Source organism: Microcebus murinus, chromosome 9 (assembly GCF_040939455.1).
Source record: "Microcebus murinus isolate Inina chromosome 9, M.murinus_Inina_mat1.0, whole genome shotgun sequence".
Classification (NCBI taxonomy): Eukaryota; Metazoa; Chordata; class Mammalia; order Primates; family Cheirogaleidae; genus Microcebus; species Microcebus murinus.
This window is the reverse complement of record NC_134112.1, coordinates 60388951-60415353: the sequence shown is the minus strand read 5'-3', so window position 1 is coordinate 60415353 and position 26403 is coordinate 60388951. Positions and strand designations below refer to the sequence as shown.

Here is a 26403-nt window from a genome sequence, read left to right as displayed (position 1 = left end):
AGCTTGGATTGCCGGGTCAGCTCCTGGATGTCAGAGGCTACTTTTCTCTTAATTGAGGCTGAGGAGAGAATGCCAGTGGGCAGTGATTTACTTTGGGATTTTAGACTTTACAAGGGCTTTGAAAGCATAGAGGAATGGAATCTCTTATTTGTGCTGCTATAACAGATTACCACAGACTGAGTAAATTGTAGAGAACAGAAATTTATTTTCTCACTGACCTGGAGGCTGGGACGTTCAAGATCAAGGTGCTGGCAGCTTGGGTTGTCTGGTGAGGGCTGCTTTCAGCTTCTAAGAGGGGGAATGCCGTGTCCTCACATACATTGTAAAATGTATGTACCATCATATTAAAAACCTAAAAATTGTTCATGGATTTCTATTTGAACTCTAGTGAATCCCCTTAATGCTCTTGGAACACAGACCAGGTTTAGGGATTTTTACACCTCTACCTTGAATTCTGAGGCTCTAAGTAAGTGTAGACTTTTCTCCAGCTGAATCTGCCAACATGTCACAAGGCAGACAAGGAGTCAGAGTTTTTCATCTCTAATCCAGGGCTGAGGGTTGGAAAGGAGTGCTAGGCTGTATATTCTCAATTATCTTGAAGTGGAAGATGCTTAGGTTCATTTGCTAGCAGTAAGAAATAAAGAATTGAAACTATTCAACAGTTAGAACTCACAAGGAATTATTGAGTGCCTATCGTGGGCCAGGTTCTGTTCTAGGCTAGGTCTTGGGATACGTCAATGAACAGAGCAAAGATCCCTGCTGTCATGGAGCCCACATTCCGGTGGAGAGAAGACAGACAAAAAATATGAGACATAATAAATGAGTAAATGTGGTATCACCTTAGAGGGTGGCAGGTAGCAAGTATTATAGAAAAAAGAACTACAGGGTAAGAGCACACAATTGGGTGGGAGAGGAAGAGGATAGCAAGTTTAAATGGGGTGGCAGGTAAGTCAGGTAGACCTCACTGAGAAGGTGACATCAGAGCAGAGACCAAGAGTCTGGTAAAGGAGTTAGCTAAGTGACTATCCGGGAGATTGTCCAGAATGTCACTAAGTGATTTTAGAGTTAAGCATGGTAGTGTTTGGTGAAGTACTTCTGTTAGAGATGATTAAAGCAAAGAATAGAGGCAATTTCAGAATAGACTAAAAACTTGAAAGGAACTAGGAGAAGTCAGTTTTTTGCAGAAATTATTATTGAGCAATCTAAAGAGAGCTGCAGACCTAACATATATTTCTCTGAATCACAGAGAAATTACTGTTGAAAATATTAATATGAGTATGGTATATATGGACCAAGAATGAGGAATAATATTCGAATTTATGCTGTGATCATGGATCTGTGGCTTCCTTATCTGTGGATTAGCAAAGAAGCCAAGAAGGTTAACTTGATGCAACATACACTACTCACAATTTGCAGGCCTAGAATCCAAATCTCTGGACTCACAGCCCCATGTTGATTCCATTATACCCAATAGATTCTTAAATTAAAAAGTTAAGCATTAAAAATCCTCGGGCACCACAACCTCAGTAAACAAGATCATCACTACTACCTAAATTCTCTGAAAGACCAAGAGAGAATGCACTGTCTTTGGCGCCCTCATAAATCCACACGATTAAGGCAAAAGTGACCTAAGCATGTCAGCGTGGGGGCTGCGGGCCGGCAGTGTGCACAGATCACGCGAGGACGGGCAGGGAGAATAACGGTGTGTGTGTACACACTGGCCTGTGGGCTTCTTGGCACACCTTCTTCCAACATGCACATTGATTATTTAGCAAGGCCAGATGGCAGGCTTAGCGGCCTGGCCCGACAGCAGTCATGCCCTGTAGTGCCCCCAAAGGGTGCATGCCATTTACAAACCACCCTGGAATTCTCTGTTGTGGGGTTGATGGAAGTGGCTATGACCAAAGGCAAATGTTTTATGTCAGGAGGAAAGAGGTCAGGCTTACAGCTGGTGCAGGCAACCTTGGCTGCTTTCTGCCAGGCACAGCCGTTTTTCTGCTGTTTGTCACCCTCAGAACAGTGAGTGACAGAAAGGGCGGGTGTGTTCTCTGAGGGCCACTGGGTCACGGTGGTAGGCGGTGCATATACTTCATCCAGACCCCAAACTCTGAAATTTTTAAATCATTTATCTTAAGGATTGGTGAAAGTTTTCTGAAAGTCTGAAATGGAGCACAGTGCAGGGGAAAGTTTAATAAGCAAGGCCATAAAGTGAATGGGGTGTTTAACCTCTTTAGTTGTTTTTCAGCACTTTAGGGGTAACTTTTATACCCAAATATTATACAAATTGTAGATCAGACACAACAAAATCTTCTCTTGGCTATCCTCACTTATCCAATAGCTTATATTACTAAATGTCTTTCAAATGCCCTTAATAGTCAAAATTGGAAATTACCATATCTACTTTAATTGTTGAAAAGAAAAATAAATAATTATTTGCTTCACTTGAATTTGCCCAGTGTTAAATATTTGCTAGTCAAAGACATCTGTGTTCCCCACAGCTATTTTGTAGCTTCCATTTCAGTTTAGCTGTTACAATTCCTGTTCATGACATCCTCAGGCTTTGTAATCTAGAAACAAGGAGAACTGAATTAAGAGGCTCAGGGAAAACCATCCAGGAAACCCCAGACCTGCTTCAGGGTCTCAAAAACTGTCCAACAAAGGAAGGAACTAAAACCCTCCTGGGGCTATGGCTGGCAAAAAGTGTCCCTAAGTGGTCCTGAAGACAGACAGATTAAGGGGAATGACAAAGAGCTGACTCATAGGGCCATGGTAAAATTTCTTGCTACTGGCTCTGGGTGAGTCTGATTACTCTTTTAATTTCCTCAAGAATGGTGTTCTGGACTAGTGCTGTTTATTCCAAGGTGATTGAACATAGATTTAAACAGCCTTCTTTTCAGTTCTGAGGGCTATATACATTCCCACCTGACAGCTTTATCTAGTCCAAAGTCAAAACACCAAGATTTATGCCTGAGAAAAATTTTACATTGAGTTCTTTTGGATGCCCATATGGGTACTCTTTCTGTTCATGCTGCTATACAGTCTGCTTGATTCCTCCATATTCTGAAGGACAAAGCACTTGGACCTATATAATTACTTGGGGAAGGGGAGCGAAGCTGTTATAAACATGCATAACTCACAACTTTGCTTGGTTTGTGAAATACTACTTCAACTTACTAATCCGACCTTATTTTTAACGTACATGTGAAAACTCAGTTGTTTTCATGTAGTAATTAATATAGATTTTCACAATTGAGTTTGTAAGAGTTGGAAGCCATTAATATTAATTAACACATATTGTGCTGTGTCCCCAGTGTGTCCAGTATATAAAATATTGCACAGGACCCAGGGGAGTTGTGTAGCAATATACGGCAGTCTCATATCCTGTTCTTAAAGAGTGTATTATACAGTATAAACTAGTATAAACTCAGAATAGAAAAAAGAGATTTACAGGAAAACATAAACTCAGTGGAATGGCATTCCTCCCATCTCCTCTGGGGCCTTGTTCCAACAATTTTGCTCTCACTTTCTCATGGTTTTCAACATCTTCCTGTTCAGTGGCCACCTCCTCCTTGGTGCTTAAACCCGCCGAACCCACTACGACTTTGACTTTGACTGTGACCCCTCTGACCATGTTAATCCTTCATGCTCCAGCTTCCTGAAAGAGCAGTGCGTGCTCCAGGGCTTCCTTCCTAACCCTGCCATTGGGCCTCTACCGCCAACCACCACCATCCTGAGGTCACCAATATCTACTAGGATGTCAACCAATCTAAAGGGCTCCATCCTCACACTGCATGACTTCCCTGCCCTTTCTCAGTTTCCTTAATGAGCTCCTCTTCTTCCCACACTGTACATTCTGGGGTTGGCAGTGATTCTGTCCTTGGGCTTCTTTTCCTGTTTTTTACACTGTCCCTGATGATCTGACTCACACCTATGGTTTTCATCTCCTTAACTCTCTATGTTGTTGGTGCTTACTTAGGGAGTCAATAAGGCAGAGTGGTTGAGAGCCTGAAGTTTGGAGCCATGTACCCCTGGGTTTGAATTTCTGCTCTGACACTATGTAGCTGTGTAATCTTGCAGAGTCCCAGTTCCCTCATCTGTAAACTAGGAAAAATGATGGTGCTGACCTTTTGGGCCATCTCATGCCATTCCAAAGAGCCTGGTACAATGTTCTGTGCCCAGAAGGAACATAATGGAATTGTGATGATTAAATGCCATAATGAAGCACGTAGCGTGGAGGCTAGCACATATGCACTCTATAAACACTATCATTACTATTACTGGACACTACATTTGGATGCCATTTAAGTACCTTGAACTCAACATATTCTAAACTGAACTTTCCCCGATACCTCCTTTATTGCAGTTCTGGTCAGTGACTTCATAATCAACCCAGTCACTAAACAGACCTAGGTAACAGATTTCTTTGCTCATTCCTTTCTGTCATCTGTACCTACAACCAGGGTGTCTAAGACCAGTTTACTCAATCTCCCTAATGTCTCTTAAACCAACCGTTTTCTTTCCAGGCCCACTGCCAGAGATTTTGGTTCAGGCCTTCCATACTTCCATCAAAATGCTCCTAGACACAAACCTCATTTTGTTACTCCCAGCCTCAAACCTTATAACCATCTCCCTGCATTTGCCCCCAGTGTAGCTTGGTTGTCAAGGCCCTTTCTGATCTGTCCTCACCTCTCTCTCCAACCTCATCTCTGCATTTAGGCTGTCTCCAAACTCCCCACCCTCACCTAACACCAAACTCTCTACTTCAGCTGTAATAAGTACTTCCTTTATCAAACATGCCGTCCTGACTCCCATCACTGTGGCTGGTATATGCCAATTTTTCTCCCTGGGAATACCCTTCTCATTTCCTCCTCCTCTGTCTAAATGATGAAACTGTGCTCATCCTTAAAGATCCAGCTCCAGCCTGTCCTCCTCCATCATCTTTATTTGTTATCATTCTTCCACTTTATACTTGCTAACTGAATTCAGTTCACCGAATTGCATTGTAATGCATTGATTTCTACTGCACTTTGGGCTCCTTGATCCAGCAGAGACTGGATTGTTTTTGTATTCCCAGAACCTGTCATAGTGCCTGACACTTAGCAGGCACTCAAATATTAGTTAAGGAAATGAATAGATCCTACAAAGCAGGTATACCTTTCCAAAATTGTCTAATTACTATTATTTCTTTAATTGCCAGCCAGTCTGCACCTCCCACGCTCCCAGAAATGTTTTCCCATCTGTGTTAGGCATCATGCACTCCTCCTTCATTGACGGGCTTTATTAGGAGCAGCCCTGGAAATGCACAGCTGGAGGGTTGTTATTTGAGATGGTGTTTGCTGCGTCGCTCAGTGTCCTCTTTATAAGAACCCACAGGAGAAACTTCTATCAAGTATTTGTACCCGAAATATCTGTTAGAAACTCTTTAATTCTGTAACTTTTATGGCATGAAGAACAAACTGAAGACCTGGGGGCATGCATCTTGTACACTCAACATGGGATGTATTATTTTTCTACCTTCATTTGCCATCATCTTTGATTTCACCACTTTATTGTCTTGTTCAGGTGTCTGCCTTTTTTGCCTTAAATCTATTTTAGAGCAAGGCAAACTGTATGATTCATCCTTAGGTATGTAAAGGAAAGTGAGAAGGAAAGTAAAAGGAGGATGACATATGTACAAGTGACTAGGAAGGGAGAGAATAGAGGAGAGGGTTAGAATTTTCTATTAATAACAACAGTGGTTTTTAGCAATAATGCCTTGATGTCATCAATAGCCATTCAGCTGATATTTTTGTAGCTACTTAGTGCCAGACATTGTGTTTGGCCTTGGGAGTGCAGAGATAGACAAGATAGAGCAGGTGTCCTCAAACTACGGCCCATGGGCCACATGCAGGTGTTTTTGCCCGTTTGTTTTCTTTACTTCAAAATAAGATACGTGCAGTGTGCATAGGAATTTGTTCATAGTTTTTTAAAACTATAGTCCGGCCCTCCAATGGTCTGAGGGACAGTGAACTGGCCCCGTTCAAAAAGTTTGAGGACCCCTGAGATAGAGTCTCTACTCACAGGAACTCACTATCTAATCAGCTCTGATTTATACTCTGCCTTTTAAGATTCTGACTGAGATAAACATAGGCTACGTTTCTCTGAAAGAGACCCTTCCCCACCCATGGGAAATTAACTCATTTTAGTTACAGTATTGACTAAGCTTCTGTGTACTTGAGGTACTAAGCAAAGTACCTCAAACTATGGGTGGCTTAAATGGCTAGATGTTTTTTCTGAGTCATAGACCAGTGTGGTGGTGGGTGGTCCAGGGCTGGTAGGTGTCTGTACTGTGCACAGCACAGAGCTTCCATACCTCAGGCCGAGCTGGCTCCTCCGGTACTCAGTGTCTCCCAGCAGCAGGGACAGGGATGGGCCAGGGAAACATGCCCATTCCCTTAGCACATGACACAGCCCTCAGTGTGATCCAGGTCACCTCTGTTCAACCTCATATGGGCAGGACTTAATTCCTTTGTTACAGGAAGCTGCAGGGGCAGCTGAGAAATAGACCTCAAACTGGGAGCCACAAGTTCAATTAAAATAAAGAAGGGGAGAACAGACATTGGTAAATCTCTATCAATTTGAGCAAAAAGTTTTCTTCCTCCTCTTCCTCCTGTTTCTTTTGATCCTAATGATTTTCCTTCTGACCTTTGACTATTATTTAGAAGCCATGTGTGCTCAGGTTTCACATCAGTTTGTAGCTGTACTTCCTCTCATTTGCTTCATTTATGCACTTCATCTCTTTAAGTTCTCAAAGGTCTAGGAATTCACCAATTCACGTGGTATTGTTTTGTATTCTGATTTTTCACTTAAAACTTTTATTCATCTCATTGGCAAAGTTTTGGAAAATGTATGGATATCTCCATAGGTGAGGACATGGGCATGGTAAGATGATGAGTCATAAGTTCTAGTGTTTAATGTCCCATGATTGATAGCACGTAGTTGAATAAATCTTATCTGAAAGAACTCTCTGTCCCCCAATCATAGGTTATAAAGATATAGTTTCACCGTGCTCCTTTTCCATGTATTTTAAAATATGATAGAAGATAAGTTGTTATGAGACACAAATTGAGGTGGAAAATTAGAGAGACAGAGGGAAGAGTAAAATAATTCTTAGTATTGATGGTTCAGTGTATAATTTAACTGTGTTTAAATATTAAGCAATTTTTTATACTGATCATAAGTATATTCCTGAACACAGGGAGAACTATTTTCACTCCAAATTTATAACATTTTTGGAAGCTTAATTATCATACTTGAAGGTCAAATGGTGCTTTATTGCAATAAAATACAAAAAGTAATAAAGAAATTATTCCTGGGGAGATGAAAGTCTAGGTTCATAGCTCATTAAATGCTAACTTCACAGACCATGTCTAATTTGTCATATTTAGCTTTGGAAGTTTAATACATTTGAATTTCAAATTAGGCAAAGAGATACCTGAGGCAAAACTACCTAGGGCCTTTGAATTCCAAAATGATTCAGGAGATATAGTTCCTAGAACATAATACTTGTATTTGTAAGAATTGACTATCACTATATATATAGTGATAGTCATATATATATACATACATATATATATACATACATACATATATGACTGACTCAAAGCCTTTTTTGTTTAAAGCAATCAATAATATTAACATAAAGCTCATTTACTATCCCCACAATTCATCTTTAGGCACCCTTTCCTTTTTCCGCCTTGCATATTGAAATCTCTGTCCTTTGCATTGAGTAATTTGTTCAACAAGTTGACTGAAATGTATTAGTACTACTATATTTTGGAGTCACATGATTACTTAAAAGGTTCTTTCCAAAATAAGTCAGTTGAAAGAAAAAACACATTTGTCAAGAGAATAACCTTTAGGGGAATTAAACACAACCTCATTCTTTCTAATGTGCCTATTCCAGGCTGCTGTGATCTATGAGATTTTGGTGGACTCAACTTTTGAAAGAGCATAAACACAGAAATGCTTTTTAAAAAATGAAGCTTTTCTTTATTCTTAGCATGTAATCTGTCTCCTGGAAAAATTAAATTGATGATGGGAAGGATTTAGGCTTTCATTTAATATTGAGATACCATATAATGATCCATGTTTATAATATATTTATTTTAAAAAGCTCAATAGTTGAAGCTATTAAAATGTGACTAAGAAAAGTATAACTCTGTACACCAAGATACAAATGAAGCTAATATGGAATTGGAAGTGTTTGCTTCCTATTTCAGTTTACGAGATGTTCTAACTTCCATTTCTATCTGCAGAGCTCAGCTAGTGCTCTCTTGCCTAATGCCAGTGTCATAAAGATAAATTACTCATTATAATCTGTGAGATGCTCTAAATAATTGGAGATAATGGATAAAATATATTTAGTAAATGAAAGGTTATAGTCACAAAATAATTCTATATAATGACAAGCAGTACATTAGTTGTGCTTAAAAGTTTGGGAAGGGAGTAATAAGTGGTCCTTATACGACAAGGAAGGTCAGCTTAATTCATACTAAGTCAAAAATAGTGTGCTTTTAAAGAAAAATTTCCATCCCCTGCCACAAAATAAACTTTTTTTTAGGAAAAGACCTCCTACTCTGTGACACTAGATCCATCACCAACACACAGATGTGATAACATATATGGGCTAAGTCATTTTCATCATTTACTCAAAAATGTGCCGCTATGCACTTTTTCTACTTTGATTTTAAACAAATAAATAGTAACCTTGTTTAAAGAGACCAAGGAGCATGTTATTCATTTGAAAATTTTGGTACTGAATTTACTTAGTTGTCGTGTTAGGCCCACTCGGCCTTGCAGTGTGAATTGCTTGTCATGATATGAATTGGGTCTTACCATTCACCTCCACTATTTTTTTGCATAATTGTCTTTATCAAATCTGCATTAGTACAAAGTTCTTGTATTCATTCAAGGCAGTTCCAATTTCTTTTTCATGCTAGTTGATGGTGATTAATAAATCATTTCAAGAATAGCACAGCGGAATAGAAAAGAAGTTCTACAAGCAATATATTTTTTCAAACAAATTTTAAAGTACCTTCTAAAAACACTGTTTCAGGTTTCTTTTATTCTCAACATATTAGCTTATTAATTTTAAAAATTCATTCCTGTCCTCTTTGCATAGTCTACGAAATCTTAGTAAAACATATACTTAATCTTCAGGTTATTTAATAGTATTCCAGCATCTAGGAAAATGCCCAACTAAGGAAAGACTTAGAATGTCACTAAAGCATTTCAGTTACTGATCTAAATCTTTGTATTCTGCCAAAACAAATAATCTGGGTAGATCTCACTGGAGAGAGAATTTTGAGGACAAATAATTTTTAAGACACACTGCCATGAACATTAAAAGGAGTCTGGAAAAAGAAATAAGTACACTTTTATGAACAATTTAGACACTCCTAAGAACATTTATTTACCTGTGTAATATTAAGAGATGGAAACTTAAAATTTCAAGCATAATTCTATTTTTTCTCATTTAACTGCTCTCAGGAGAGATTTGACTAACAAAATTAAGTAAATTTTCATTTATCAGTACTTTCCTAGTAAAAATTGCTACCAATTTGTATTGATAGCTTTGAAGTTGTATATGAATTTGGATTTTTCACTAAAATCAAGTCAAAGTATGCCATGCTCTCATTATTTCTTTTTAATTTTTTTATGAAAATATTAAGGGGATGCAAATGCTTTTATTCTTAAACTTTTGCTAGAAATAGGCTTTTGAAAAAGATGGTGGCTTTTGAGAGATTCTATCATAAATCCTACATTCTATTGGCTTGCTTTTACTTTTTTTATTATTTCAAAATATTTTGGGGGCACAAATGTTTTAGGTTACATGGGTCACTTTCGCTATGCTTGAGTCAGGGTTGTAAGTGTGTCCATCACCCAGATAGTGTTCATTGTACCTGTTAGGTAGGCTTTCACCCATTCCCTCCTCCCCCTCCCCCCTGCTTGATTTCCACTGAGTTTCCACTGATTTCCCTCTGTGCACATGTGTGTTTATTGGTTAGTTCCCATTCAATAATGAGTACATGTTGTATTTTTCCATTATTTAGGTACTTTACTTAGGATAATGGTCTCCAGTTCCATTCAAATTGTTGCAAAAAGCCTTAATTCATCCTTCTTCATGGCTGAGTAGTATTCCATATACCACATTTCATTAATCCACTCATGAATTGATGGGCAATGGGTTGATTCTGCATCTTTGCAATTGTGAATTGTGATGCAATAAATACTTGAGTACAGGTGTCTTTTTGATAAAAATGACTTCTTTTCCTTTGGGTAAATACCCAGTAGTGGGATTACTGGATCAAATGGTAGGTCTACTTTTAGTTCTTTGAAGAATATCCACACTGTTTTCCTTTTGGGTCAGTTGTGTTTCCTGTAGACAGCAGGTACTTCAGTTATATTTTATCATCCATTCAGCCAGCCTATGTCTCTTGAACGGAACATTTAAACTCTTCACGTTGATTGATAGAATTGATATGTGGGATGCCATTCTGTTTATCCTGTTGGGTAGGACCTTATTGCTTTGTTTTACCTCTTGTGCTGTTGTTTTATATGAGCTCTGAGCTTTTGATTTTGTGTAGATTACACCGGTGTGTGTCTATTATGCTGGTCCATGTATAATGCAGCTCTGAGTATTTCTTGCAGGGTAGGTCAGGTTTTGAGAAATTATCTCAGCGTTTGCTTATCTGGAAAAGTCTTTATTTCTCCTTCATATATGAAACTTAGTTTTGCAGGGTAGAAAATTCTAGGCTGGCAGTTATTCTGTTTAAGAATACTGGTGATGGGGTTCCAATCCCTTTGGCTTGTAAAGTCTCAGTTGAGAAGTCTATAGTTAGCCTGATGGGTTTTCTTTTGTAAGTTACTTGATGTTTTTGCCTCCTGGTTTGCAGGAGTTCCTCCTTCTTGTTGACTTTGGCCAGTCTGATGACATGTGTCTTGGTGATTGCCTCTTTGGGATGAATCTCCCTGGTGTTCCTTAAGCTTCTTGTACCTGGATATCTAAATTTCTAGCAAGATCAAGGAAGTTTTCCTGAGCTATTCCCCTAAATAGATTTCCCAGTTCTCATTCATTTTCTTTTGTCACCCTCCGGGATGTCTGTGGTTCTTATATTTGGCTGTTTTGTATAATCCAGCATTTCTTGTAGGCTTTGTTCATTCCCCTTAATTCTTTGTCCTCCTTGACAAAATTTGTTCATTTCATTTAGAAGAACTGATTTACTTTGATTCAAAAACATGCCAGTTTCAAACTATAGCTTTCTAAGTATTATTCTTGTTTCAACCTAGTATTATTAATATTAACATGGAATTCACAGATATTGTACAAATTGAAAAGCAATTCTAAAAGTATTATATTAACATCAAGATATTCAAATTTTTCTTGTAGGATTTTTTGCAGACAATGTATAAAATGTTGGGAATTATAGTTAAAATCTTCTGGACATTGAGTCATATTAGGAAAATGTATAAAATCATTATTAATTTGTATTTTGGAAGTTTTAATTTAACATAAATTCTCTTACTTTTCCAGCTAGTTTGCAAATAAACTCTTGCTTTCCTTGGTGCTTAAAATTTAGCTTGTTCATATGCATTGTGATATTGGTGTGAGAACATACATCGTTATACCAGGTTTTTCTCATTGATTATCAGATAATTGGCAAGTATTTCTTTTGTGTCAAGAAAAATCTTTAATTAAAGTTAACAGTTCAGTGAATCCTTGTAAAACTCTTCTATGACTTAACCAATAAGCATTGGCAGAAAATATAAAATTATTAAATTTGTTGTCTTCTATTTTTTTCAAAAGTTCCTTAAACTGGTGATGATTCAGAGCATTTAAGTTCACATACTAAAAGATTTTCACACTGTATCCATGACATGTTCTGTAGAGTCAGCTTCAAAAAACTGTGCACAACTATTTTAGTATATGTAATGTGTTGATATGAAATAATGACAAATATCAGTCTCTTTTTTAAAAATTCTAAGTCTAGATTTTTAACCTAACATAGCTGAAGCACTAGACGTTGTGATAAAACTATGTTTTTTCATATCTACCTGAAATTCTTCTTTGAAAGATATAAAATCCTTAAAAAAATATATGTATTGAATTTTGGTTTTTAGATATTAAGTTGATATTTCTTCATAGATTTACAAATCCTTTGGGGGAAAAAACCTAACAAAAGTCTTAATTGGGCAGTGTCCCTTATCTCCATACTCTTCCAGAGTGCCCTTTTAAAAACATATTTGAACATGGCACTTCTTTGCTCACACCTGTTCAGGAGATCATCATGCTTCTATGGTAAATTCCAAATGCCTTAGCATTCAATTTCAACTCCTCCTGATATATTCAACTTCACTTTTTCTACTGTTTCCTCTTAAACTTTCATCTAGTCATGCTGAACTTGTTATGGCTCTCCCAAAAGGCCATCTCTCTTACTTCTCTGTGACATTCCACTTTTACTCCAGAAAGAAGCCTCTCTCCCATCCCCTACCACCACCTGTTTTCCTTCTACTATTCTTTCAAAATTCAGAGAAATCACCTTCTCTGAAAAATTCTCTTGACACCTCCAGTCTGCCTGGATTTAGCATCCCTCCTTTGCACCCAGCTCACCCCAGCACCCTCTGAACATGATCATAACAGTTACTACCCCATATTGTAATTGTCCGCACCAGCTCCTCGAGGGCATGGACCATGCTTTTTGTCTATTTCCCTAATGCCAGGAACAGTTCCTGGCATGTAATGGGTGCTCAGAAAGGGTCTGGGCATATCCCTTAACTATCTCCTCACATTTATATTTCTGCGCATCAAGAGATATCTGACTAAACCTGTATGGTAAGTAACTGTCCCACGTGTAAGAGGTTCCACTCTTCATTCTAGGAGAAATCCATGACTTTTAACTCTAGGAGAAATCCATGACTTTTAATAGAGTTGGCTGTCATATTTTAGGATGTTTATTAGCCTTTTTTTTCTTACTCCTAAAAAACCTAAAAAGTCTCTAACCATTTTATTGATTTACTGTGACGTGAGTTTTATAACTATATTTGTGATTGTTTATTACTGGACGTTGCTTTTGTTACTAATCAATCATCTTTCCCCTTTCCTCTCTTGGTTCAGCTCCAACAGAGGCCACTACGCACCCACATCTGGGTAAGTGTTTAAGACTTTGATATCACTGACCTTAGTACTTGATCTCTTGTTTTACTCTTCTGCTTATTTGAGCAGATGTGATAGAGGTGAGAAAAGTCTCTATCCTTTCTGATTTATTGATCATTCACTGAACTTAGACTAAGATACAGATTGTGCTTGAACTTAGAACCTCCCGAGGAAGTGATCATGCTGCCAGCTGGCGGCCTGTGCAGGGACTTCTGTACCTGCTGGGACCCTCAGCCCTGGGATCCTGTGACCTTTTGCGTTCTAATGATGAATTTTCCCCAGAGCTACTACCTATCATAAATACCAGCACATACAGGCATTGGATAAGGAGCTATGAATGTGGAAGAACTGAGGTCACTTCAGATTTGAATTTTCTGCTCAAATTAGTACTCAGTTGTAAAAAGAGAAACAATTTGGTTATCTCTTTAAAACTTGGAATGAGACTGTTTAAATCTGCTTTTTAAAATGGCACCATGATTTTTTCGTAGTGGTTTTTTCATAGGTTCTAAGTGGTCCACAGTTCTTGAGGCAGGGTTGTGTAGTGGTTAAGGGCACAGATTCTGGAGCCAAACTGCCTGGGTTTATCTCATTCTCACCACTTTCTAGTTATGTGACACTGAGCAAGTTACTTAACCCCTCTCTGCCTCAGTATCCTCATCTATAAAATAAAATTAATAGTACCTACCTCATAGGGTTGATATGAGGATTAAATGAATTTGTATTTGTGAAGTGTGTAGTAAATGATATAGTAGCCTTTGGAAAGAAAGAAACACATGAACAGATAACCAGTGAGGCTTACCCATTGCCTTTGTTTAAAAAAAAAAAAGTCTCTAGAAAACAAGTGATCTCTAAGAGTCAAGTTTCTCATTTGTGTCAGTGACGACCAATTTTTTAAAAGCGGTTTTCTATGTTACACTATTTAATGAGATTGAAAAGAAATCATCCTAGCTGGTTGCAGTCTTTTCACATGCTTCTCACTGTGGGACTTCCAGATAGGTCAGCTATTTGTCTCTTGGGCTTTTCCTTTCAACCTATAAACCCAATTAATTTATTTTTCTCTTTGGAAAATCTGCCTTGAGAAGCTCTGCTTTTATGTAATGCTACAGCTTGGGGCTCCTCTTATTTGGCAGACGAATGTAAGTGCTTAGAAGCATGCCTTCTGGCAGCCAAGACAGGCTGGTGACCTGCAGTGGCCCAGCCAAGTCTCAGCCAGATTGGGTAACTGAGAGAGCTGTACCCTGTAGGCATTGCAGGCCCTGCATCTAATCGCTCAGAGGAATCATTAAACCACTCTCATGCACAGAATACATCGCAGTATCTCTCCAGTGTATATTCGTATTTTCCCTGTTCTCGTGCCTAAGGCTTTGAATCTGAGCATCCAGTCCCCTCAATACATGCTGATTCACTGGTTTCCATGATTCATTATGTGCTTGCCTGCTGGCATACCTGGTCTAAAGGGGGCAAGGACTGCCATAGGTGAGGATGTCACCAAAGAGAATTTGGAAGTACGCTTCCTAGTATTTGGAAGTGATTTTAATTACCCAGTGAGTTCAGAGAATTATTAATATATTTGAGTGAGCCCAAAAAACATGAAATATCACCTTTAAAAAAACATTCTGGCTTTTTATTTTTTTTTTGGTTGTTAATCAGATAATATGGTTTTAATTTTTCCAAAAGGCATCTGTTAGCTAGTTCAAACAAAATTGTAAAGGTCCAAAGAATGTATATTAGCTAAAACAAAATTCCTAAGAAAACCATAGGAATCAGATTAGAGGGTTGTTTGTAAAGTACTAAATTAATTTTTACAACTTCAGTAGAAATAATTATCATTTCTCACACAACCTTAAAAATGAGCACACACAGATTGTAGCTGGCCATGAAATTGTTTTTACTTATTCACCCTCTATTCAGTGGAAATATGTCCTATACAGTTTATGAAAATATTCTTTGTGCTTGACATGCTCAAAGTTCTTTTAGTGCTTAAAAATAGGTATTTCATATAATCTCAAGTGTATTGATAATATATTTAAAACCATGTATGGTTCCCTGGCATTTCTCCTGACTTCTAAATTGACTTTATTTGGCAATTTTAGTTACTCATATAATTTCTTTTATGTGCTTCTGAGAGAAAAAAAATAAGTTAACAATTTGAAACACATTAAATGAAAAATGAGTGAATAAAGGGAATGAGAGAAAGCAAGCCAAGGCAAGAGGGATGGGAGGAAAGAGAAGAAAAAATGAATCAGTAAATTACAGCAACTTTAGCTAACAACAAATAGCCAGAATGTTCTATATACTTCCATGCTTTAAAGTAAGTTAGACACTGAATCTGTCTGGGAGGTCTTTGGAAGCCATGAATGAGTATGTGCTGAAATGTGAGGGACAAGTCCTGTGTGGCGTCTACTTGTAGGTTGGTGCCCACCTTGGCCTCCCTGCCTCTCCTTCCCGATGACAGTTTGGTTGTAGGCCATGGAGAGCATCAGGGGCCCTGGTTTTTGGACTTCTACATATCTAAACAGCAGAGCCTTTACTCTTGTCCCTTAGTAGTTTAGGGACAAAACAAATATAATCAACTGTTCATTTAAAATTCAGTTTTAATAAAAAACACTGTGATTCTTCATAAATGCAGCATGTTGACACTTTTGTTTAGCTAAAGTTACTGTTGTAGTATATAATTCCTTCCTAAATGCTTCCTTTTTCTTTTAGCTGAAATACATAGTGACAGCATCATCCTACGAGATGACTTTGACTCCTATCACCAACTGGAATTAAATCCAAATATATGGTAAGTTACAGGAATATACCTCACTTTGGTTTGTTTATGATGCTGACTGCTCCTTTAAGACAAGTTACTTAAAATTAAATTGCTCTTTAGGGCTAAAGTATCAGTGAGAATTGTTAAGCTATGGAACTGGGCTTAATGTAGACTACACATAATAACTATTACTTGACTTCTTTAAGAACTGAATCTAGGTGCTCCCCAAAGACATGGGTGTTGTTGGATTCTTTTTTTCAGTTTTATAAGATCTTTACATAGAAAACATTATGCTATCATATGTCTAATAATTCCATTTATGTCAAGTGATAGAAGGGAAATGGTTTATCTGAAATGATAATTGATTTGAGTCATACTTCCACATAATTGCTAAGTTATTGGGTCACCTCATTATTTATATTCCAGTCTCTCATTCAAAAGCTAAGTGCATAGGATTTTCAAGGGAAAATAATGATGAACCAGAACTCATTAAAAACTTGTTGAATACATAAATGGATGTTGAATTTGTTGGCAATTTGTTGTATTTTTGCTGACTTTGAAGGAGTAAGTCCGATGACCCAGAACTGCAGTCTGCATAATTGAGAACAATATCTCAATTTGGATTTTCTGTGACACTAAACCTTTTCATGGACAGTGAAGAGTTCAGGATAAATTAGACACTCTAATGTAAACTTTCAAGTTACAACTGAAATCGCAGCAGTACTCAAGACTAAAAGGACAATAACTATTTCATCCTTGAGTGTCAGCGTATGATATTCATCGTGTTCTCTTTATTTTCACTGTTTTAAATATTTAGCAATAATTATTTTTATTTATATAGTAAAAGAGATATGATTCTCACAAGTAGCTCATAGTTTAGTAGAGGAGACCCTAAAAACACATTTTTTAAAAGCTTGTAATCCAGGATAGAAATCCTCACATGTGATTAGAGGGGAATAAATAATGTGTACTGGAGGAGTTCCAAAAAGGAGAAACAACTCTAGTGGGAGTTTCTTGGAGAAAGTGGCTCTTGACCTGAAAGTTGAAGATAACATATAGATGGAGAGAGTGTTAGGGCTTTAAACTAGGCAAGGAACTTTTATATATTTTCTAGAAGGAAATATAGATCTATAGTATAAATATAGAAAAAGATATTAGGCTAGACAGAAAGTCTAGTCATAAAGTTTCATAAATTACATGCCATTTAAAGAAAGAATTTATCAACAGAACTCTACTTCTTTATGAATATGCCCTAAATATACATTTCCTAAAATAAATTGAAAATCTTTATTAAGAAAAGGCAAATAAAAACCTTTCTAAGCATTACTTTTACCCAGGAAAAATGCTCTACTTCTCCTGACATTTGGCATTTTTATATTCCATTAATACAGATGTTATCAGATGATTTGTTTCTTTCAAGGCGAGTTCATTTCTGTCAAGCTAATTCATTTCCTTCAGTGAACTTTCTTGACAAATATAAAATGTGACTTTTATGTGGTTCAAATTCTGTTGTTTTTAAAATCAATAAAATGTGATTGATTTTGCTTCACCCATTTTCATGACTGATCTGGTATGTGCTTTCTTGACCAAAGTTATGGATTTTGTGTCCCTTTTACTTAAGCTATGTTTTTTTTCCTACTTTTTTAAAAAATCATTTTTTTACCTCAAAAAGTCAAGTACTTCTGTCTTCTATCAAATATACTTTGGAATAATTTTACATTATCCCTTATTGCCCACAATCTTTTTCTCTTAGCCTCTTAAGATTAAAAGAGAGAGAGAGAGAGAGAAAAGAAAAAAAAAAACCTATGACGCTGTCATTGCTTGAGAGGTTACTTTGTTAAACAAGAGGTGGCAGAAGCTCTGAGATCAGGCAGTCTGGTTTGACTCTTGAGCAAGCCACTTGCCAACTGGGTACTTGGAGAAAAGCAAAAAGCTGCTTCAATTCTCTGAGCTCCATTTCATTGCCATAATAGTGAGGCAAATACTATCCTCACAGCATTGTTTCAAAGTTTGATGACTATGAAAGGGTCTCGCACTATGCCTGGTGTATTTTAGGTGCTCAATACAAGTTAGTTCTTTCCTGTGATGTATTTATACATTGAACTGTTTGTCTCTCCTATGCCCAAATATGATTTACAAAATCATTAATATTAAAATAGTCATCAGCTAATTTATTTAACTGAGTTCCTAAGTTTTCCTTCATTGCATTTGACTGCTAAACAAATACCAAATTAAATATGTATGTATTATGTAATCTATGGAACATATATTAATGAAAATACCATTATAGCAGAATCCTAGAGGAGGAAATAAAGAGGCTATTAGATGCCTTGAACCCCTTAGAAATAAACTTAAGCTTCCTAAAGCCAGAAACCAACACCCAGTAAAATCAGATATCCCAGTGAAATATTTTCGGTAAAGTAACAAAGTTCCGCTTTGTTTTGGAAACTCATAGGCAGTTTTCACCCTCCTGAAGTCTCTACTTCCTTGGTATACATTTTGTCACATGAGTTCCGTCCCTTATAATATTGTCTTTGGTTCTCTTTACGCCAGAGGAGAATCAGAAACCCACTGCAGGTTTGTGGCAATGTCGGAGAGAGGATCCTCGCCGCCCACTCTGTCTCTGCCCCACTGCCACGTACCACAGATAGGAGCAAAGCACCTGGGGGTGCTGCTTTGGGCTAAACTCTCATGGCTCAAGACAGAACCAAATAATTTGCCTCAAGAGAAAAATGTGTTACTTATATGAGCATGTTTCTCCCACAGGGTTCTAAAAGCTTCATATGCGTTATTTAATTTGTAATTTTCATGGACAAGCAAGAGGAGAAATTAAGAAACTAAAGTTATGTCTGTGCAGTGTTGGGGAGGTAGATCAGTTTAAAAGAGAAATCACTCATGACTTATTTGCTTCCATTAACTTCACCAATGAAATCAACTTTTCTATTTCATGTAATTCTTTCATATCCATGTACATGACTGTACATAAAAAAACAAGGAACATAAAACAATATTACTGTTATTATGAATGAAGGTATCAGCTAAGTTACAATTCCAAGTGGTATTGATAGCTGTTGGAATAAAAATTAGAAACTTTTTTACGTCAACTCAGTATTGAATGTATTACCTACTCAGTTAAGTATTTGAATTGATTTAAAAATTAAAAAATTTACTTGGTGAAAAGTTCAAGTAATCAAAAATTATGAACAATAAAAATAAGCCTTCATCCCACATCAGACCTTTATTCTCTTTCTCCAGAAGCAACAATTGGGGTAACATTTCTTTGTGAGTCCTTCTGAAAATTGTTTGTGCTTACGCAAGAGTAATAGTTACAAATTCTGTCCATAAACTTGGGTATCAGAAAAATAAAACTTTCTTTATTCCCTCATAACCCAACTTAATTTCTTTTTATTGTTCCCCTTCTACGAGGTTAGTGGAAACTTAATATTGGTCAACTCTGGCTTGCCCTCTTCTATTTTTCTTATTGTTTAGCTAAGTTTCAGGGGCCTTTATAAGTTCAAAAACAAGGGTAGGGTGAGGATGTACCTCTGGTCTCCAGTAATCGGTTCCTACAGATATTCACTGAGTCCTCCATTATCTCATCTAGTCGCTGGTGACTAGTCCACAGAGAGAGCCTTTGTCCCTGTCCTAAGCACTCTTTCAGGGCAGTAGCTCTGTTTTGAACCTGGCTTGAGGGAGTGGAAAATGTTCTGCTGATCTTGGAGTTGAGCCATAGGCAGCTTTGCGATGCTGTCCACTGGTGTGTCATTGTGCAACTCCGATCCTGCCTCCCTGAGAGTCAGTGCATAGATTTCTTCTACATTTTGCCCCTGAGATCTCTGTAGGGCTCTGCTAGGGAAGTGGTCCTTTTATTGTCCCCCTCACCCAGCTGCTTCTGATTACCTTGTTTAAAAAAGAGATGAGAAGTAAAGTTACAAGTGAAGAGGAGAACAATATCCCTTAATGTGAGTATAGTGGCAGTTCAGGCAGGATGAGATTGAGTTTTCTCCACTTTGACTTTGCCATGATGCTGGACCACACACCCTAACCTCATCCATTCCAGTGTGCCATTGAACCCAAGGGCATGAGAAAAAGTGCAGATGGAACACCACAGATTTATCAGTGCTGCTAACCATTCTCCATTAGCAAGTACGTCCCATACGAACGTGCCGCTGATGATGAAGGCGTCAGTGGTGTCTTAGTCGTATAGCAACAACCCTCCAACCTCCTCCCACCGAAATGGGAAGAAAGACATAACTGAATTTAGAAGAATGTAAGGAACCACAAATATGTTTTACCTCATTAACTTTTTTTAAGTAGCTACTGCTTATACATCAACTATGCTTTCATGGTTCCTTTTTATGAATTAAACTATTTTAACACTGTCACTATTGCATATGAATGGAGAAAAATCTTGGGTTTTTGAAAAGAGAAATATACTTAAGAGCCAAAATTGGAACCATCTCAGGTGTCTATCATCAGAAGGATGGATAAACATTGATACATCCACACAGTAGATACCACTCAGCAGTAGAAAGGAACAAGTTATTGATAGTTGCAACATGGATGAATCTCAAATATGTTGCATGAAGGAAGCCAGACCCAAAAGAATTCATTCCAATTATATGAAATCTAGAATAGGCAAAATTATCTAAAGTGATATAAATTAGATCAGTAATTTTTTCAGGGATAGAGAATTGACTGGGAAGGAGCACATAGCACCTTTCTGGGGTGATGAGTATGTTATATATCTTGAGGGGGTTTACATAGATGTGTGCATTTTCAAAACTTGAGATCTGCATATAAATTTACCTAAAAAAATTCAGCAGTAATAAAAACAATGAGAAAAAATAAGAAATAGGAGATATTTCTGACTCCTAACTTAAAAAGAGAACAAGAGCTAAAGGAACTAAAACATAAATGGCTTCTTAAAAAGGATTAAGTTTTCTTAAAAACTGTCTTTACCCTTTGTTTTGCTTAAGTTATCCCTTTAATGCTTGTTTGCTGAGGATCACAGAAGGTATCCGGAGCTGTAATACACTAGGCTCTGATGTACTAGTGGGAAATGAACTATTAAAAAACACAGTGATAAATGGCAACTAGATGACAACAGATGTTTCCCCTCCAGCACAATGATAGAGCAATAATAATAGCAGAAATGAGGGAGGAACAGGAGTTACTCCTGAGAAGGAACATCTTAGATGAGTGAGTCGTGATGCCAATGGGGATATTAGGCATCAAGAAGAAAGATACAAATGAAGTTGTCTCAGCTCCTCTGGTACAATACCTCCATCAAGAGGGTTATGATACAGAAAGCCTCACAGTTTACAGCTAAGGAAGCTAAAGCCATGGTTGGCATTGCATAGGCTTGCTAGCATCAGAAAAAGACTAAAACATTTCTACTTTTTTATGTGTTAAGCAGTCAAAATACAGGACCAGGAAAATAAGAGATCATAGACTGTTGCATCTGGAATTCTCTTGGAAATACTAATTTATTAGAACAACTAATATGAAAAGGAACAAAAAGATTGGTGATTTGGCTTACTGACATTCATTTCCTTTGAGAAAAATAATTATCTGAACAAAGAATATAAAAATACTGAGATTTTAGAATGAAGGGTAAGTTATTCTAGCTGGAGCTTTATTTAATGATAGCTTATCCCATAAAAGAAAAGAAGTCAAGCAGTAAAACCACTTTGTAGTTCATTAGTATCTTGGCCTTCCCCAAAACCCATAAATAACAAAAACAAGGAGTATGCCTCTATTTAGTAGTCAAGTGTGAGAATCACAATGTAAGTGGAGTGTCCAGGTAATCAGGAAGAAATAAGACTGATGAACAGATAACTGGGAAAGAAACTGGATAAGAGTATCTCCACTTTGCTCAATGTCCCGCAGGGCAGTAAGCCCAGAAGACCGTGCTGGTAGGAGAGGAGCATGAACCTTACATTTTTTCAAGAGCAAGTGACTATAGGAGATTCAGAAAAGATGAAAAAAATCAGGCAAAGTAAATATTTTGTCTGATGACCTACCCTTGCCAGAACCTCTAATATATCAGTGCCTTTTCAGGTTATGGAATTATAATTTGATTTGGGGAGTATAATAGTTCAATATTCTGATCTTACGTGCATCTTTCTCTAGGTTTTTCTCTTACTTTGTCCCACTTGATTTCTTTTTTTTTTTTTTTTTTTTGAGACAGAGTCTCGCTTTGTCGTCCAGGCTAGAGTGAGTGCCGTGGCGTCAGCCTAGCTCACAGCAACCTCAAACTCCCGGGCTCGAGTGATCCTTCTGCCTCAGCCTCCCGAGTAGCTGGGACTACAGGCATGCACCACCATGCCCGGCTAATTTTTTATATGTATATATATATCAGTTGGCCAATTGATTTCTTTCTATTTATAGTAGAGACGGGGTCTCGCTCTTGCTCAGGCTGGTTTTGAACTCCTGACCTTGAGCAATCCGCCCGCCTCGGCCTCCCAAGAGCTAGGATTACAGGCGTGAGCCACAGCGCCCGGCCTCTCTTGATTTCTTTACCTCTTACTTCTCTCCCTCTCTTCCTCCCTCCCCACACCCCCCTCTCTTTTTGTTAATAACTTTTTCTCTTATTACGAAACTCTCCTCTAACTTTCCTCTCTAGCTTCATCCCCCTCCTTCCTCCTCTTTTCCTACCATGATGTAATTGCTCTGGGGAAAAGCTTCATCTACAATGGAAACATTAACCAGGAGGTGCCCCACTAATAAAATAAGGAGTGAAGCTGGAGGCTTATTACTGCCTCGTTTAATTTCTGTTTTAGATGACAAAAACAAGAGCTCACTCAATGGAATTAAATGTCAAGTACATATGAAACAAGTAAGAAAATATATCTTCAAGCCGCATATAATGGCATTCACCATAGTAGGAGGTCAGAATATCGTTTGCAGTAGTAGGATTTTAGATGGGTTATTTTTAACCCAAATAACATTTGTCATTGTACCTGTTAACGAAGAAGAGATCAAATTTTTAAACTCCCTAGTGAAATAAGAAGAGTTCTCTTGCCTTCTTCAGTGAGAAGTAATGAGAAAGAATGAGCTATAAATGGAGTTTGTCATTTTCACTTTTTAAGCAGGTGTTAGCTCCTTAGAAAAAAAAGGCATGGCATAGTTGAAGGTAATATTCTCAGTATTATAGAGTGAACTTTTCCTTCTTGGTTCTCTGAATCTTCAGAAAGAGAATAGGATACACTAAAATTTATATGTTTTTTAAATTTGATCTTTCACTTCTTGAAAATGATCACATAAACTGCTTACAAGTAAATAGTCACACCTTCTTTTTTATAAAACATTGTGTCTTATAAAATATGGTCCAAAGTTGAGTATTCTGGTTGTTGAGGTTTGAATGGAAAGTAGAAAGAGCTCTGGTGTCTCCGAAGAAGTCAGTCAACTGCCCTGCTACCAAATGGCCTGCAAGCTCCCATTTTCTTTGGTGGATTCAGCAATCCCTGATCTGGCCTCACTTTGCAAGCCCACATGCCAGAATTTTGTCAGCGCAGGCAGTGTGATCTGTTACCTAGGGGCAGAGACATGTTACATTGGGTCAGGAAATTACAAGACATGTTTCTTTTCTTTTTTCCCAGTTCTAATGAACTTTTTAATAATCAGAACAAACATTCTTTAAAGTGTTTTAATAGCTCCATTCAGAAATGCTGGTGAATGTGGCTCAGAAATGTGGGCTCATAGAATCCATGTTGCTTCTTGTGGGGCTGAGTGCCAGTGACCCCTTCAGAGGCAATAAATTATGGATAGATAATACTATGTCCTCAGTCTTGGGGACAAATGGCATGTATCTCAAATGAGAATTTGATGATAACTGATTGTGAGTCTCTAGGTGATTAACTTGTTTCAGGAGAGAGCCTAACGCCTGACTGATTTCACTCTGATCCAAAAAGAAGAATGAGTCATGTCATTAGACTGCTCTTGAGAAAATAATATTTCGATTATTTATTTATTGTTACTGGGATGATGTTAGCACCAACCATTCATAAATCTCCAGTTGTGCAAAGAAGCTCAATTTTCTCATTAATCCTCCTCCTCTTTCCTGCATCCTGAAAGCCCTTCTTAGTCACTGCAGTATGTGGGGACCCCAGACTCTGGGGACATTTCACTTCAGAGTGCCTGCTAGGTAGACATATTTTCTCATGTCTAATAATTGTAAAGTCAAAATAGAAAGCACAATTATACCTTCAGAAGCATGCTCTCTACTGCTCAAATGCACATCACATAAACTTGTTTATCCTAAGACAAAAACAGCCACCTGAATAATAAATAACAAAAAATAGAGAACTAACACTAAAATAACAAGCTTGCAAACTGCCAAGGAGCTTGTTACAGTGAAAAACAAAACCTTGGTTCAAAGTATTTCTTTTTCTTTTATGTTTATGGTTTGATCCTGGTTTTGTTGGTCAGCAAGTACCAGCCTTTATATTTATTGATTCTTTTATGTTTTTGTTAGTAAAATAAAAAAAGCCTATAGTGTACATGTTAAATAGATTGTGATGAATTATCTAGGGACATATATAGCCAAAGGGATACTGAATTTGATTGTACTTCAGTCTAGTGAATTCATTTTTTATGTTTTCTGTGAAGTCTATGTCATTTCTCTTATTTTTGTACATTTTCATTAGCAAAACAAAATCCTATTATCTTATAATAAAAAAAAACAATTTTTAAAATAAGTCATTGTAAATTTCCAAAATAAACTTTGATAGTAAAAATAACAAACATGCTTTGAAATGCACACTGTTTTTATAAAGTTAGAATTTTTTCTTTTACTTACTAAAGCATTAGGGTGGAGTGGGAAGAATATTGGACAGAGAATCAGGGAACCTGAACTCTATGCTTGTTTCATCATTTATAAAATGAGGGGGTGATGAGATGCAGTGATATTTTAGGTCCCCTCTAAATAAATGATCTGTGAACTCGAGTACTAGATAAGCTTCATGTGGAACCTAAGCATGTGATGAATAGGTTCAGAGAGCGGTTAATAAATTCAGGTTTTCAATGGTCTTTAAAGATTGCTACTGTTTCCCTTTAAATGTCTTTTAATCTTATTTTTCACAGCAGAATATACTTTGAGGTGGGCAATTCATAAGATGTGCCATGGTATTTGTTAGATTCTTATGTTCTGTTTTTCATATTGGGAAACACAAAAAGAAGGAGGAAATACTTCTTAGATTAGAGAAACATTCAGTATTACTTTTACTATTAGGCAAAGAAGCAATTTATTTCTAATCCTTAGCCTGGGAGGTCACATTCCTTTTAAAATTGAAAAACAAAAGTCTCTTTAACTGGGATTATTGAAAACATCCTTCTTCCCACAAATCTCGAAAGAGTATGTTACCTAGTTTTATAAAGCCCATCATTTTCCTGAGAAACTGAGAAAGTAGGAAATTTTTAGTTATGAGGCCGTGGGTTTAAATGCCAACAACAAACGTCAGCATTTTGTTTTGGATTTTGTTTTTTTTGTTGTTTTTTTGTTTGCTCTGGGCCTAAAGAAAATTGAATCACTCATCATCCAGCAAAGTGAATTCCTAGTACTTAGGAACTCAAAGAACTTTACTGAAAAGGAAAAGTAGAATTTCAGACCATTCAGATGGTCTTCACAGAGACCACCATCCTTTGGGGTTAAATATCTAATTCTAATCAACCCAGCTAAATTGTTAGACATAGATGCATTCTGAGAAAGTAAGAAGGATAGGACTGATAGAGCACTTGGGCATTTACGTATTGTTTCAAATTCTGGGGTGAGCCAGGAATTACTTTTCTTGGAATTTAGATGTTTATTTACAGCTGTAGGTTTTTAACATTAACCTTGTTTTTCTGACATGGATCACTGTTTTCTTCTAGGAAGCCATGACCACCAGTTAGCTGTCTGTATCATCTTGTCTGGTCTCCATAGGGATCATTGTGTTCATGATTTATCTTTCCCTTTATGATAATGGCATTCCCATGTGTAGTCATACAGTGCTTAACTTTAATGATAGAAAAAATATTGGGGAGTTCACTTTGATGGGCAGCACAGGTTGGTTAGGAACATGTATAGAAGTGAACCCCAGTGCCAATAATCATGGAAGAATAAATGGAAATAGGCTTGGATTGATACACACTGAGGGGTCATGATGATGGATAGAGCTTTCCAGACCAGACCAAGAGCAATCTGATTGCTCCCCAGGGATCCATTCGTTTCTTCTTACTTTATATACCCTCCCCTCTCCCCAGACCCTTAAAAATATGTACTTCCATGATTTCAACCAGACCTTAACCTATCGTGTTGGTCCCGATCTCCTTTCACTGAACTTGTGAAAGTTCGGCTGGTCGTCTCCAACTGTCAGCAGAGCCAGAAAGCAGGCAGTTTCCAAGTCCTGTAATTCTGTAGAGTCATGCTGAATAATATTAATATTGTAGCTGCCAGTCACATATGGCTGTA

General features: G+C 37.3%; 1 protein-coding gene across 3 annotated transcripts in view; it reads left to right on the top strand.

Annotated features, from left to right (window-relative positions):
* The window catches only part of RELN (reelin), a 457647-nt gene that overhangs the window by 196978 nt on the left and 234266 nt on the right, over positions 1 to 26403 (top strand). For all 3 annotated transcript variants that reach the window (XM_012747047.2, XM_012747038.2, XM_076006499.1), the window contains exons 5-6: positions 13157 to 13189; positions 15902 to 15980. In XM_012747047.2, the coding sequence (XP_012602501.2) occupies positions 13157 to 13189; positions 15902 to 15980 (112 nt within the window). The remainder of the gene's footprint in view (positions 1 to 13156; positions 13190 to 15901; positions 15981 to 26403) is intronic.